The 15,889-nt window shown below is 50.7% G+C and overlaps 1 protein-coding gene across 1 annotated transcript in view; it reads left to right on the top strand.

The window, feature by feature from the left end:
• Positions 1–13,780, top strand: part of LOC139061063 (serine/arginine-rich splicing factor 4-like) — a 174,898-nt gene extending 161,118 nt beyond the window's left edge. The window contains exons 4-7 of the mRNA XM_070540511.1: positions 1,593–1,866; positions 2,398–3,057; positions 3,705–4,547; positions 7,817–13,780. Of these exons, the coding sequence (XP_070396612.1) occupies positions 1,660–1,866; positions 2,398–3,057; positions 3,705–4,547; positions 7,817–8,278 (2,172 nt within the window). The 5' untranslated portion in view covers positions 1,593–1,659 and the 3' untranslated portion in view covers positions 8,279–13,780. The remainder of the gene's footprint in view (positions 1–1,592; positions 1,867–2,397; positions 3,058–3,704; positions 4,548–7,816) is intronic.
• Positions 13,781–15,889: the final 2,109 nt, after the last annotated feature.

The following is a 15,889-nucleotide window of genomic DNA, read 5'->3' as shown; positions in this document are numbered from 1 at the left end:
CTAGCATCGTCCTGGCATTTGCTGCCTTGCATGCAGTTCGTCCTAACGACTTCGTTGAACCACTCGAGGCGAAATGAGACAGAATTAAGAGGAAACGCGACATACCTATGCGATCGCTGCAAAATGCGGTAGCCAAAAATCCTGTGCAAGCGCAGGTCTCCGACACAAGCGTACACATTGCGGTGCCCTGAAAGCTTCGTGTTGCTAGCTTCAACGCTTTTTCCCACAACCCAGGCGTTTTCGGTTGATGTGAAATTTCCCGTCCGCCCTGCTGCACCTTCCTTATCGCGCTCGTGTGCAGCGTTTCGCAAAAAAAAAAATATGGCCAGGCTTAGCTTGGTTAAGCCAAGAATGCGTTGCATATTGCGCGAGTTGGGGCCCAGCTTTTCCTCCGGCGGTCGTGACGTCACGTCACGTGGTTGCGCTAAAGGTCAATGGTGGCTGCCCGGCCGCGCCCAAGGGCTGAACTGAGTGATTGCAATATGCAACGCATAAAAATAGAAGCAACTTAATAACAAACATAGCAAACTTAAAATAGACCCACATATGAATAGACCCACATATGAGAGGCGCAGCAATGAACAATCGCTCATACCCTCAATGGTGGCTGCCCGGCCGCGCCCAAGGGCTGAACTGAGTGATTGCAATATGCAATGCATAAAACAGGTACTGTCGCGGCAGCGTCAGTGGTCTTGAACGTGCAACCGTTCAAATCAACTATCTCAAATTAGCGCTGCTGATCTTATAACACCCGTAATTGTGGCAGCAAATTCAAACGGACGCATGCATAGCCACCCAATCTTTTCGCATCTGCGGCACAGCTGTCAGCCAGACCTTTCTCTCTGAACAAGGCCGCGTGGCCTCGCATGTAACAATTTTCAAAGGGCCACAAAGGTGCTGCTGCTGCGATTTCCGAAGGAGGCCACCGCCGCTAAGCGACCGTCCGCGACATAGGACGGAGAACCGTGAATACGTCGGCGACGTCGACAATGGACTTTCTCTTCTCCTCTTAAGCTTCCCCGCCCCCTTTTGTCCTTCTCCCAGTGCGAGGTAGCCGACCGGGCTCAGTCCATGGTTAGCGAATCTTTCCTCCTTTCATTCACGAATCTCATGGATGAGATTTGTGAATGTTTATCGTCAGGGTGTTGAACTTGCTTTCACCGTTGCGCATCCCTTTTTCTGTGTCATCACCATCCCTCATCACACCTTTAAGTTCCCCCTCCCCCTCTGCAGAGTATAGCAGGCTAGAGCGCCTTAGCTCAGGCCGACCTCTCTGCCTTCTTTCAACTAAATTATCTCTCTCTCCCTCCTCCTCTCTCTGCCCTCGCAGGACCGTGGATCGTCCCTCTCCTCTCATTCACAAATCTCACGAATGAGATTTGTGAATGTTTATCGTCAGAGTGTTGAACTTGCTTTCACCGTTGCGCATCCCTCTTTCTGTGTCATCACCATCCCTCATCAGACCTTTGCGTTCCCCCTCCCCCTGTGCAGAGTATAGCAGGCTAGAGCGCCTCAGCTCAGACCGACCTCTCCGTCTTCTTTCAATTACATTATCCCTCTCTCTCTCCCTCCTCCTCTCTCTGCCCTCGCAGGACCGTGGATCGCCAGCGCAGCCCGAGCCGACAGGGCGGCCCGCGGCCCAGCGGCGGCGGCGGCGTCATGCCCAGCGCTGCCGTCCACCGGGCCGACTCGACCCGGTCGGACAACTCGGACGCCTCGGGACGCAGCGCCGAGTCCCGCGGCTCGGCCGGCAAGAAGGTCAGCTTCAGCCGAGCCGTCCGGGTCAAGAAGTTTCCCCGGCGGCATGAGGGCAGCTCGAACTCCGTGTCCCACGCAGGAAACGGCGATGTGCCGGACTCTGCTCAGGTGAGCCAGGTTTCTCTCTCCTTGCTCGTTACGCCCGGGAGCCAGATGAACCTCTTTCGCTAGTAACTCACAATTTCTTTTGGTTCCGTTGATGATGCCAATAAAGAAAAGCAAAAAAAAACGGACTACGTACGCACAGTGAGCCTTCGTCACGCGATACGTGTACTCTGTATTCTAGGAAGGCTATAAGTGCACTGAAACCTCGGGACTCACAATCAGTTACACGCACAAGACCAGATATGTAGCTCCGCTGTACATTAAATGCATGAACGTTCTTAACCATTATACATTTATATCAACGTACGTGATTATTTTCCACTTATATGATCGCCATTGCACCGATAGGTATGCCGGCTGACAACCTGCATTCTCCCACGTTACCAGTGCGGTCTCTACTAGAAGAGTCATGGCTTGGGATGGTTGGTAATACAATCATAAGCGCTTGTGCTGTCTAGTCTTCGTCGATTGTCTTTCCCGCGCAATGCTTCCAGTGTAACGGTCTGTAAGAGGCAGCTTTACCTCTCTGCACAGGCGCCCCCTTCGCCCGAGAAGAAGTTCTGGTTCAAGGTCTACAAGAACCGGCACCACCACGACAAGAGCGCCGGAGGCGGCCGCATCCCCGAAGAGCCTCCCTTACCGCTGGAGACCACGGTCTCGGACTCCTCCGGGCACCACCACCACCACCACGTGCGGGGGGCGTCGTCCGTGGCCAGGAGCGCGTCGTCGGCGTCGGCGTCGCGGTCCCCGCGACGAAGACCCGACTCGCCCGTGGTCAAGCGCAACCACGTCCGGCGGATCGTGCAGAAGTTCGACCGCGAGGCGACGCTGCGGCACGACCCGCCGGCGAGCAGCTCGAGGGAGTCGTCGCCTCCCCCTCCGCCGGTGCCGCCGCCACCTTCCGTGGTGCGGAGTTACTCGGTCGAGGAGTACACCAGGCCCGGAACCCCGATCGAGCTCCAGAGGAGTCCGGCGCCCAAGCGCAGCAACCGGCTGGTCGACGGCGTCAAGGTCATCTTGGCTCCGCTGACCCGCAAGAAGTCGTCGGCCTCGAAGAAGGAGGTTCGAAGCGCGGGCACCGGCACCCTGGTCAGAGAGGAGGACTTCGAAGAGGTCAACAACAACGAGAACAAGGAGAACGAACCGGTCGAAGAAGAGGAAGAGCTGCCCGTCATGGTGGACAAGGCGACACAGGTAGGAGTTATACGCGAACACAGGAGCAGGAGTCACTTGGTCGGTTTGGGGACTGCTGACTCGCGTAAACCCGTGTCCTTAAACACGTATGCAATGGCCAAACGGGGTGATTTTTAGGAAGGGCCGTCACGATTGTAGCCATGCCATAAAATGCACGTATAAAATTGCGTGAACTGAAGTTAACTCTCCGTCATTTGTTTTCTTTTTTTTTGCTTTTTCTCGTGCTGCACCCGCCTTAAATTGAACACGTTTGTGCTAACGACAGGATGCGTCAACTCATTGACCACTAATACGAAGCAAGCTCTGGTGTTGTCCGATGTATTTTACGTCGGAAGCCGTGTCGCGGCACTTGTATTCATTACAAACATTACGAAACGTACTCGTGGGGTAAAACATTATCACGCCATTGCAAATACATTCCACGCTCTACATTATCGCTATCAGAGCAACTGTCGATCAGTTTAACTCCTGCGGCCCCTTCATCTGTCCACCTCTATGCTCGCTTCCTACATCCCTTTACCACCACCCTTCAGTCAGAAAACGAAAAGATGAAAGCGAAAGTATCGGTTAAAAAAATTACCTGCAAGCCGCTTTCAATCGAATAATCGAAAAGCGATGTACAGAAATCTACGTTCGCTCTCCCGCAGGTCAAGCCCTTCGACTTGGAAGAGTTCTTCGCGACCAGTGGCGACGTCTCGCACCTGTACAGCCAGGTGGACAAGAGCAAGAAGACCACCACGTTCAAGACTCCCGAAATACACGTGCACCATCCCGAAGTGGTCGTGGACTACCCGATCACTTCCAGCCCCCGCTACGTCGAGCGCGACTACGAGTACTACGACCGAAGCAGAGCCTCGTCCTCGTCACCGACGCCGAGGCGAGGCGGCGACGTTTCCACGACCCCGGAGCCGGAGTACGGAAGCATCCGACGGGTGAAGTCGTCCAGCCGCAGCTTCGGCTTCAACCTGGGCCGGTGGGAGCACGACGACAGCGCCAGGCGCCGGGACTCGGACACCTCCAGCGTCAACAGCGAGCCGGGGATACTGGGCGGCCACCGCGACGGCAGCAGGCCCGGCAGCGTGCTCAAGGCCTACGACTCCAAGAAGCGCGAGCTCAGTTACGAGAACGTGCCGGCCAGGGTCTCGGACAACGAGAGGTCTCGCACGGGGTCGCCCACCACGTCGACGTCCGGGGTCTGGGTGCGCGACATCGACAAGGACTACCGTCGCGGCATGGCCGACGCGGACGTGACGGTGCCCAGCAGTGGCTACGTGTTCACGTACACCGCTTCGCTGGGAGGAGGAGACCGGTCGTCCAAGAAGAAGACGACGACGACGACGACGACGAAGTCGAGCTCTCGAGACGCGTCGCCCACCTTGCTCGACAACGGCAGCCTTCCCAGGGGTCACCGACGGTCTCCGTCGCGCGGACCGCGGTCTGTCAGCTCGGACCAGACATCGGTCCGAGGTGGCCTGGCCGCAGCCTATCAGGCAAGTGCGCGTTTGGTTGTTACGTGCAGAGACGAACTAATTAAGGTTAAGGCGTGCAGAGACGAGCTAATTAAGCCGTTTAAGCCTGCCTCATACGGTGCATTGGGCTTGCGACCAGCCAGCTTTGCGCGGAAAATATTTTTCGGTGTAGACCCGCGGACGGGGAACCAATAAGAACGTGCGTTGCCAGACGCGCCACTCTGGCCTGCCTGCTTATTGTTTAGTTCGGTGAAGTAACAAGCTCAAACGTCTCACGAGAAAAGTTTCTGGTTCGTGTTACTTTGTTTTCGTCGAAGCGTCCCGAAAAAGACTACGCCAAGAATAATTCTGGTTCGATATTCTGGCCCAGTTTTCTTCAGCCTTTTTTTTTCTCGAAGTGCACTTAGCACACCCCGTTGTGTTATCGCTGTTGAAACGTAGTTATTAAAGCACATTCACCTCCTCTCTTGATTGTCGTCAACAGGGGTTAAGTTAAGCCTCTCCAAATTACATTGTCCCCTTGACCTAGCGAGTGCTGCTGGACCCACAGATAACTTTTCTTTAATGCAAAAGTGTCAAATGGCTCACTGAACGAAGAAGCCGGCGTCCCGCGTCTGTAGCAGCGCCTAAACTGCCACTGGCTGCGACGCCACGTCACAAGCGCGCCTCGATGGGGCAGAGCGGGTGAGAGGGAACATCTGCTGGCCGGCCAGTTGCACGCCAGGTGATCCGTGAGGGTATCGCCACGATGCCGTGCCAGCCTAGCTCTCGTCGCTCACGGAGAGAGAGAGAGAGAGAGAGAGAGAGAGAGAGAGAGAATGAACTTTATTCAAGAACCCCGGTCCGGGTTCGCCCGCTTAGTTCTAGTTGTCTGCCAAGCCGAGCGTCGTGATGAGCTCGATCATTCGCTCATGGAAGCCAGTGCGATGCCCGTGTCAACCGTGCGCTCCTTGTCCACGCAAACTCTCGCCTGCGTTCTAACTGTGCCTCGGTAAGGTCAAATGAAAACGCGCCAAGCGTCTCAAAGCGCTCGCTCGCCCGCGAGGTGTTCATAACTCGAAGGACCGCTCGGCGGCGTCCAATTGGACAATAATGCTTTCGCATTTTTATGCGAAGCATACTAGCCGCACAACCACGCTCTGTCTTGCTGCGCCGCGCGCGCGCGGCCGCGTAGCTACCATATGACGTCATAACAGCTGCAAAAGCGGAGGCTCAACTCGTGCGCTCGCTTGCGGCCGCGTAGCTGCATAGCCGGGTCTCAGCTCGCGCGCTCGCCTGCATGAGTTGTTTCTTCGTCTAGCCGAACCAAATATAGCCATGCAACAGCAGTTCACCAGGCTAAACAGTGGTTCAACAACTAAAATAAAGGCTAGTATGCTTCGCATCCTGGGCTTAACCTTAGCTAAGCCACAGCCATTTTTTTGAGCGAAGCTGTTTATGGTTAGGCTTACGTGAATTTTTCGTGTGCGCGAGGAGGAGGAGGAAGAACTTTATTAAAAACACCAGTCAATGAACGTCAGAAGAGAAATGCTTTTCCCCCTTCGCCCCTAGCCGTCGGCCGGAATGCCTTGAGACGCAGCAGCAGCGAGCAAAACTAAACGGTGGGCCGATCCTAGGATAGTGGAGAAAGGGTCCAAGCGCAATGGCACATACCCCTGTGGGCTCCGGGCAGTGGGCTCCGGGACCTGTAACGCGCCCTTGAACTACCCTTGTCGCATCTGGGACCCAAAAAGGTCCCATGCATAAGGGTAACAACAGATGGTGTACGATCGGGTCTTAGTCCAAGAGGCCGACCCGCGCTAGCCATGTTTACGTTCGCACCGCCCTCTCTTTGTCGGCGTTCCAAGCCGTTTGCGTATCTATAGTTTCATTTCCTTCCGCTCTCCCGTGGTGGCGGTGCCGTCGAAACGTCACGCGTGTCTAGTTTCCTCCGGCTCCCCAGAAAAAAAAGAAAGAAAAAGCGATTGCAGTTAATGGTGCATTGGGCTGCTGTGTTAGAAGCTAGAGGTTCTATCCAATCACCATGTAGCTCTTAATTTTATTTAGTTATTTTAGGAATACCCTCCAGGGGAAAGACATTAAGCATTAGAGGCTGATTTCATCGACTTTGGAGGCATCTAAGCGAAAACCCATGATGGGTTCAGTGTACGCGAGTGTGTCACAGCGTTTCACATAATTGCAATTTTAAGAAGTACAAGGTATCAAAGCACCACTTTGATTAATGGCGTCCAAAGTTGCCCATGACGCGCGCAGCTGTCAACACGTCACGCTCATCACAAATAAAGCACGCTGTCCCACACTGGGAGAGTCAGCGGTGCTAAGTTCTGGCTAAGTTTATCAATGAAATCGAGAGACATTGAGTATATATCGGGATACCCGTCGAGGTATGTTGTAGCGACCCGTCGCAGTAATCACCCATAGCAGTCTCCTGCTGAACTTGTTATATTTCGAGACACTGTAATTTTGCGAAGATATTGCACATATTCTCTGTTCTAGTGAATCGGCGTAGACGGCTAACTAGACGGCTAAGCGGACAGCGAAAATATTAAGCCTCGTTCCAATGAGGAAGCGTACAAAGAAGACAGTGTCACAACGACAGCATCGAGGTCAACAAACTATGCAAGCTACTTTGCTGTCCAAACAAGATGGCGGCTTAGCAGGAAGCTTGTAAACTCGACGAGAAGGTCGTCCGTCGACAAGAAAACGTAGTCACGCTTTCTTATGTGTTTCACGTGAGCTATGTTGTGCTTTTGATAGGTTCAAATGAAGAATTAAAATGCGCTTATAATATGTGTTTTTCTCAGCTCTCTATTGTCACCTGGCGGGCCTCACGTCGCCGGGACGGCTTCCATCAAAGTGGATGGAAGGGTTACTTAGTCAGCAGTCTAGAGTATTGGTGGAAGAAAACCAGGAGAGATTGATAGAACCGGAGTAATTGCAACTGTATAAGTAGCGGTACAGTATAGTAATACAGACTTTAAATGCGAAAGCTAAGACCGAGATCAGGTAGGCAGGTGGTAGATAGTGATATACGTACTAAAACCTGAATAAATGAAGCAAGCTAGTGGACTATTTGTCCCCACCCCGTTTCGAAGGGGATGCCGATAAACATCATCTTCCTCTCGAAGGTGATGCCGATAAACACGATGATCATCGTCTTCCAGACGGTTCCAGTGTGCGTCCTGTTATTTGGGCTCGAAGCTGTCTGTTTTGCTGTGTACTGTCCCCGATGCCGGCCAGAACTGGAGCGCGCCCACAGTGACGAACGTGTTCGGCACGCTTCTTCGCAGGCAAGGCAGGCGAGAGCCGCGGCGTCTTCGTCCAACGGCCGGGTCTCCAAGTCGTCCTCGCCGCGCTCCCCGCGGATCCACGCGAGCAGCCCGGGCCGGTCCGCGGGCGCCGTCTCGTCGGGACCCGGCTCGGTCCAGGGCTCCGTGGCCGGCTCGGTGACGAGCGAGCCGGCCTACCAGCGGGACACGGTGGTGCTGTACATCCCGGGCGTGAGCCACCACTCGACGCCGTCCGAGGACTCGCTGCGGGTGTCGCGCAGCCAGTCCGTCCTCAACAAGGACAAGAGCGCGTCCCGCAGCGCGTCCAAGAGCGGCCACAAGTCCAAGTCGTCGTCCTCCTCGAGCCGCCCCAAGAGGGCCGCCTCGGAGAGCGACATCCGCCGGACCAAGTCCGTGCCGAAGGGTGCCAAGTTTCCCTGGCTCAGAATCAAGCCGACCGTGACGGCGACCCCCGTGCACTAGCACTGCCCGCCGCGGCACTGTTTAGGGGCCCTAGCTTGAGTTTCAAAGTGCACCGAAGTGTCGACACCTAGTTGAGGCGCGGCGACGATGGGCGCGGGGTCCAGTGAACTGTCCTATAGGCGGTCGAGGAGGCTGGCCAAATGCGCCCCGAAAGAAACACGAAGCTCTTCTTGTCGGAGTAATTGTTCGTGTTAACTCTCTTTTGCAGACCCGTATACGCCACAGTGAAGTAACTTCACTCTGCTTGCTCAGCGTCCCGAATGTTCGAAGGAAGTTGAAGGGACGCCGCTTACCCTGTGCGCGCGGAGTTAACGTTATCTATCGGAGAGTATGAGAACTCGCGAAAATGGAGTTAAATACGGCGCAAGCGCGTTACACCCGAGAGCACGAGTGGCCGATACTCCCGTTATATTTAGAGTGTAGCTGTGCCCGCGTTAGCTTATCGTGGCTCGTCTTTCCAACGGCGTGATTCGACAGGGTCACGTGGACAGGCGGCATGTCTATGCGCATCATGTTCTCTGACTCGCTGCGCAAGTGCTGTTGGAACAGACGAGCCAACGGCATAATTGAGCAATTTTTTCTGAAAGTGTAGGAGTTACCAAAATCAGGCAGGCTGATAAGAGTATGTGCTGATACATAAACATATGAGTGTTGATTGGTAGTGGATTCTTTCTTGAGGTCTACTTCGTGAGAATTCACGTAAGAACTATCTCGATGCCACAGAGAGAATGCACAATGAAGCATCACTTCCTCACACTTTTGGTAGGTATTACGCCATGCCATTACAGGAGGCGCAGTGTTTGCTCAAGACACATAACGTACTCGGTGACGCCACGCTCGTCTGATCTGCACACGTTTTTTTTGTTATGACGTCGTGGTGACAGCTCTCTGGACCTCCGTCATCGTTGTCCCGTGGTTGGCTTGATAACTGCGCCTAAGGACCCATAAGAATGTCACCATAGCTGTGGCGAACTAGACGAGCCCAAAGGACTGCGCTGGAGGCCTGCTGGTAGGTATTTTAATCCGACGTCTGTACCTGGGCCTCAATGCAAATGGAATCTGCCACGGGAAGTCCTCGCGTAACAAAAAAAAGAAGAATGAAAATCACTCAGAAAAGCGCAATGAATGTCAATACTGTATGTCATAGCGTATAGCAGAAAGCCCAAAGCATTCGTGTGACGCGTGGATCTCTGAGACACGAAAAATGTAACAAATTGCGTTATTAGCGAAAGCGAAGAAATTCTGTCGTTGAGGCATCTATTAAAATAGCCGGACGTCTTTAAAACCAGCACGTCCGGCGCCCTCAGTTATGCTAAGGCAACTACAACAGAACAAAGCTTTAATAACATAACTGAACGCTAAGGTGCCGCGTTAAGACATAAAAGGTTGTTCGGTCGATCGTTGTTCAGTCAGACCACAGCATGCCACGTGCGCTACACACCTTGAGACGTTTTATGTTTCGCCACAGCACTGATGACTTCGACAGCGCAGAAACGAAATGAGGTTTATATTTTTGAATATTTTTTCAACTTGTCCTTTTTTTCGCGTTTCTCGACTCACGCCAACTTTCCAAGCATGAGTCGCCACATGTTGGTGTTGCTCGTGGCATCTTACGAGTCCGTAGTGTCGTTTAAGATGCCCACGTACTTAATGTAGACGCGTTTACAGTTGTGGTGCGATAGTGTAGCTTCGAGCATGTAGATTAACTGCTAACGACGCTTGTATACTAAATGTTTACCGTACTCAAGTGCGACCAAGAAAAAAAAAACGCGAACCCAATACTTCCTTGTTGTTCATATAACTAGATATTCTGCAAAAAAGCTTGACATTTTCGTTTGATTTTCTTGTTGGGTGAACTTCAAGACTTAAAATGTATAGCAGTAAACTTTTCAACAGAAATACGAGAGTTGCATTGCTGCAGTAAAGCGTTAGCGAACGTATAGTGTTTCTATACCTTCGGGGGCTCCCCAATGCTCACGTGACTTGACCGATACGTTCCAATTTCTTAGCGAGTCGCTTCGCCTTCCTCGCTTCGTCGAACTCTCTCGTTTCGTCTCCAAAATACCGAGCCTGCGCACTGCGATGCGCTGGCGCAAAACGCGCGTCATGAAATAGAGTCCCACGACCACTCATCCTCAGGCCCATTCCACTCGCTGAACACGACCAATGCCTTAACGCCAGCCGTTAAAGCCGAAGCGCATCTATAAGCATTGAGTCGAGGGTTCAGACGCTTCGCTCCGAGCGAAGCCCCTGCGGCGGACTTCGCTGCCTTGACTTCTCTGCGTCGAACGCGTGGACCAAGTAGCTTAGATCCGCTGTCGCCGCAAATGTCGTAACGTTTAAGTTGTCGTGACAACGCTGCTTGTTATCTTCTTTTCTTTACTTTGTCCAACGACGTCACCACGACTACCAGGGACGCTTTGTGGAACCAAGCTGGGCTGTTCAGGACTCAACTGACTTGTCATTGCTTTCTGATATATTGAAGTGACGGCTGTCGACACCGTAACCGGCTGGGACCGGCTAAGCTGTGTCGTACTTTGCGTGTATTCCTTTGGGTGCTTTGCGAGAAAGCTGTGAATCCTTTGTTTCGCCGAACTGTGTGCTGTGAAAATAAATGTGTACTCGCGAGGCGCCGTTACCTATAGGATGACTGTATGCTATCTCCGGCGCTTGCTGTGAAAAGAAAAAAAAAACGCTGTGTGTACTAATTAATGAAGCGTGCTGCTTATGTCTCATGTGTATAATTGACGCGCGTGTACCGATAGCGTCTCGTATATTGCATTTCACTTGTTGGCTCCACTTTAACACGTTGCGAACTATGGATACACAGAGGTTTGATTATGGGCACACGCTGTTCATGGACAGCGTTATACCTGGTTGACCACGCGTCTCAGAGTTTACAGAGAGCTTGGCAGACCGCCGCCAATGGTTGTCGTAACTATGACGTCTGCAGCGAATGGCCATTTACGATATGCTGCATAAGAGAGTGAAAGAACGGTACCAAATCTAAAGTCCAAATGTGGGGGGTTGGAGGTGTAAAATGTATCCTCACACTGATTCACGGTAAGCTATGATTCACGTGGCGTTCTTTTTTTTTGTTTTACAGTGGCTTGTATAGTAGGAAGCCGGTATATCGAATTACGGATTTTAACACAAACGCTCGGCTTCCCAAGTTGGCATTCAAGGCTACACCACTGCTGAAGGACCAATAGTCCAAAGTCCTATTTCAAAAGGATTTCGTAGTGTCTGAGCTTCTTCACACGTAAATTCGCATTTATAGTCTCTTTCTATAATGCAGAATCCCATATTAGAAAACTTTGAAAAAGAAAGATGAGTTTCGAGGTGCTGTCGGCTAGTTTTCCTGTGCGAACGCACGCAGGCGTGTACATACCCATTATATGAGTTCGATAGTTGTAGTTTTCCTTCACCAAAAGCGGCCATCACGAGCATATATTTGCACACTAAAGAGCAGTAAACAACCGTTTGCGCTGTGTGCAAGGAAAACGTATTAGCCGGCAGAATTTCGCATACACGTCCATTGAGGCTACGCAGTACGAAGTGGCAAACGGTGTTGATGCTGACGTGTCAGTGGCTCAGCTCACACGGAACAGACACAAGGAACGCATCTCTAGATACGGAGATGCGCATTCTCAAGTAAAAAGTTCAAAGATGAGTCCTTCATTAAACCACCTTGAGCCGGGAACTAGTACGAAAGAGGGTGGAGTTTGATCCGGGCGGCAGTTGAAAGATTGCAAAGCGCCGCTGAGTTGGGTACCTTGGACGCCGGCGTTGTGCGGCGTTCTTTTCAAATTCTTTCGTTGCTGAAAACGGGCGAAAGTTGCGAAAGCCAGCGGCTGCGGTAAGAGCAAAACCGTTGTGTTTTCAACTGTCCACGTCCAGAAGCAAAGATTCCATGAGGAGAGCCTCTACCAAAGCTTGCGAAGACACTGCCAGCGGGGTAGGAGCTACCATGAAGTTTCTCGTCGGGGCCTGCATAGAGCTATACAGTACTACGATACCATAGATATTGATCCGGATAATGTTTTTACCCACTGGAGGTTAATATCACGAAGAATCGCGCCACATTGTCTGGCCACAGACGTTCAATTTGTACAACTTGGAGAATATCTGCAAGACTTTCTTTTTGTTTAACTTCAACAGGGACAATGTTGAATTCAGGGACCATGGCTTTCAATGTGGTAGTCGCCGGTATTTTACGTGCAGTAAAGATGCCCTAATCATGAGGGTTGGCATAGCTGAAATAGGGGAAGTGGGAAGTTTTAGAAGGCAGCAAAATCCTACTACCCGAAGCATCGGGGAAGTTACATTTTGTTGCTATGTCTCGACATGTCACTTCTGTGTTCCATGTATTGCACAAAGGCAGTTATTGCTCTTGCGATACGTACATTCCTATAATAATCAGGAGCACGACGATACGCAGCGAGGCCAATGCGAAACACTTATTCAGCGTAGACGAGGACAGACGCGTTAACCTGCTTCACGCAGTCGAATTCTACCTGCGCGGCTCCCGTCGTCATGCTGTGGGTCTGCGCCTTCACCTGAAAGACCTTCCATCGTTATAGGGCACAAGATAGCGCGCTGACGTGGACACCACGATAACCTTTAACGATGCCGCTGGAATGGGACCAACGGGAATCGCATTCCCCGCAGTTTCACTTCATCAACGCCGCGGCCTCGTGATCAATCAACAGAATTGATGAACGGCGTGAAAACCTTTTGGCTTGCAACATTGCAAGATACCGTTCACTAAGGAGCGTATGTTTCGGAAGCAACTGCAAGCAACAAGCCACGTGAATCGTAGTTTCCGAGTTATCCTAGCTGAGTTTGGAAATCAAAATGAAATTTGGGAGCCTGCCAGTGAACGGCACTCAACGCGCCCCTAAGGATACCACAATGCTTGCCAATAAGGATACCACAATGCTGAGTCAGTTTCTCTTTCGAAGTGTTTCCTTATTTGAGGACCCGGCATTCGAGACGATGTATAATGTTACAGTGCAGAATATTTGATGCACCATGTTAGACGTCATATGTGGAAACAGAAGTCGAAATGAACTACATATGAAAGGTGTTGTCAAAGTGAAGAGATTAACAAGACTGGAATATGTGCTGCATTCTTAGGTGAATTAACAAATTTATACGAAACTGAGGGCTGCTACTGTGTCGTGGCCATTTCATTCCCAATGACATGTGTGCGGATTCAAAAAAAAAAGTTTACCACTCTCGTGTGCTTTGAACATACTCTTTGGGTGTGCACTGTGTGTTTTTGTCTTCTGCATCATGCGACGTAAACCGACTGTAGAGGGCGCATTGTTTGCATTATGGGTTGCGCGATATGACGAGAGAACAAGAAACGAGGTCCGGGTGGCGCGCTGCAATACAGGGGAGCCCAATGCTAGTCGAACGCTGACTTGTTGTCTTCTGGAGCTTTAATTAAAACGAAGGAAAAAAAAAGAGATATCAAAGGTTGTTTCTTACAGCGGATTTGTGTCCTGTGTCGATCTTTTTACAGGTATGCCACGCAAACAAGAACACGCGACACTTTTTCCAATGCGCTGAAGTGTGCCGACGTTACTCGGTTGGTGGCATACTGGGATTGGAAACGAACAGCGCGGGAGGCTTGACGAACTGGAGGAATACAGACAATAGACATGCGAAGCTCGGGATGCAGAAACGGATGTAGAGAACTCATGTAATACTTGGAGAGGGGAAACTGTACTTTCCACCGTGCAGCAGAAAGAAGAGTAGCGGTGGCGTCATGAACTAAAGCATGTGACCGAGAGATGGTGCTGGCAAAATCAAAAGTAATAGCATCGTCATTACATGCTGAGCAACATGGCCACTGCAAAAGCGGCTGGGGGGGACGGGTCACGCTGCTCCCTCTCTAGTTTTGAACTCTCTGGCAACGCGGTTGGGGCCGTATTCGTGTGTAGGGCGCTCTAACATACCCACAAATATCTTTGTTATGTCACCAGGCGGCATAGAGGCCTCAACTGGCAAAAAAAAGACATTTAAAACAAGTATGCCCTCATTGCTTATTGTAATGGTGAATGAATCAGTGTATGCCCAAACTTTTTGTACAGGTCAGGTTAACTTAATGCTGTCAGGCACTGACTTTACAACATAAAGAAACACAGATCTCCATCTATTTAATGAAGTTGAAAGCTCAAATCACGCGATGTGTTTTCATCGTTCTCGGCGTGCCACTGAAGCAGGGAGAACGGTGCTTCAGCCAACGATATTTACGCTGGGCCAACCTCGTACGGTAGTTGTGTACAGTGGTGCTTGACGTGTTTCAACTGCATAAGTATATTTCAGCGATTTCAGCTACATTAAAAAAAAGAAACATAAGTGCTCGGCAAAGATCTAGTGTCAGCAACATGAGCTCGAGCTGCAACGTCGCATTCTTTTCACAACAGATTGGCGAGAGGCACGTAGTGTAGAAGAAATAAGGTTATGCTGAATTTTAAAGCTCATATTGCCAGCTCCTGATATTTGTGGTGCACATTTAGTGTTCAGGTGCGGCAGTAAAAACTTTGACACAAGTCGAGTCGTCATAGGAAAGCAAGGAATGTTATCGAGACAGCAGGTTCACAAGGCAAGTTTGAAGACATTACAGATACTCCGCGGCTACATTATAGGACTGCGGATGCATTTTGTGCTTTACTGACACCACAACTAATGCCGCATTGCCATTGCGCGCCATGTCATGAAACGTAGCGATCAACCTGGACTACTTGAACCATCGGCAAAGGAGAGAACCCTTCACCTCCCAGCACAGGACTTTTGCAAGTATTCTGTGAATAAACAAGGCCACGAAATAAACATTTAAGCAAGCCCAATTAATGCTTGCACAGGTCCTTGGAAAACTCAATTAAGGTATCATGTTGAAAAAAATCTCGGTTTATGTATTCAACCAAAACAAAGAGTTTGCGAGGAGATGAACACTTCAATTGAGTAACAGAGGTGAGTAAGGGAAGCCTCAGCCTGGAGTCAACGTTTCCGCAAGCAAACATATTTCAGGGCCATGGCGAAGACAAACACACTTGCTGGCTTCTGTTGCTCGTCCACTGTTGATTGGCTCAACGTTAAGCCGAACTTACTATTCTCCCAGCATATAAAAAAAAATTGGGAACACACTGTGCTCAGGTTTGCAATCTGCTGTTTTAAGAGAAAGAAAATTACTTTTTAGTGATTTGTCATGTTTGAGAAGTGTGGAGTAGGACGCTTGTGTGGGCTTGTCTTTTCTAGCTAGCTCTTATCTTTCGGTGCAGGGCTAGCTTAGTTATTGATTTCGTGCTGACTGCACATTACCGAACCATATAAGAGCGACCGCCAGAGTTTCAGTCATCGTGAAGTATCACTTCCTCAAGACTGCATTGAGCGCGTTTGACTGTTTTAAAATTCTTTGCATTCTCGTGTAACAAACTATTGTTGTGACGGAGCATGTGATCCTTGGTGGTAACGCCCATCAAGCTGATTTGCAAAGAGCAGATGACAGAGTTTGTGCATTAGCAAGAAGTTTGGTACATTGTTTCTGTTCTGGTTGTCATGGCTATAATGAGTAGAACAGAAGCAACTTGACATAAAACT

The sequence above is a fragment of the Dermacentor albipictus genome, chromosome 6 (assembly GCF_038994185.2).
Source record: "Dermacentor albipictus isolate Rhodes 1998 colony chromosome 6, USDA_Dalb.pri_finalv2, whole genome shotgun sequence".
In the NCBI taxonomy this organism is placed as follows: Eukaryota; Metazoa; Arthropoda; class Arachnida; order Ixodida; family Ixodidae; genus Dermacentor; species Dermacentor albipictus.
The sequence above is the reverse complement of the archived record's forward strand: the minus strand, read 5'-3'. Positions and strand labels throughout refer to the sequence as shown.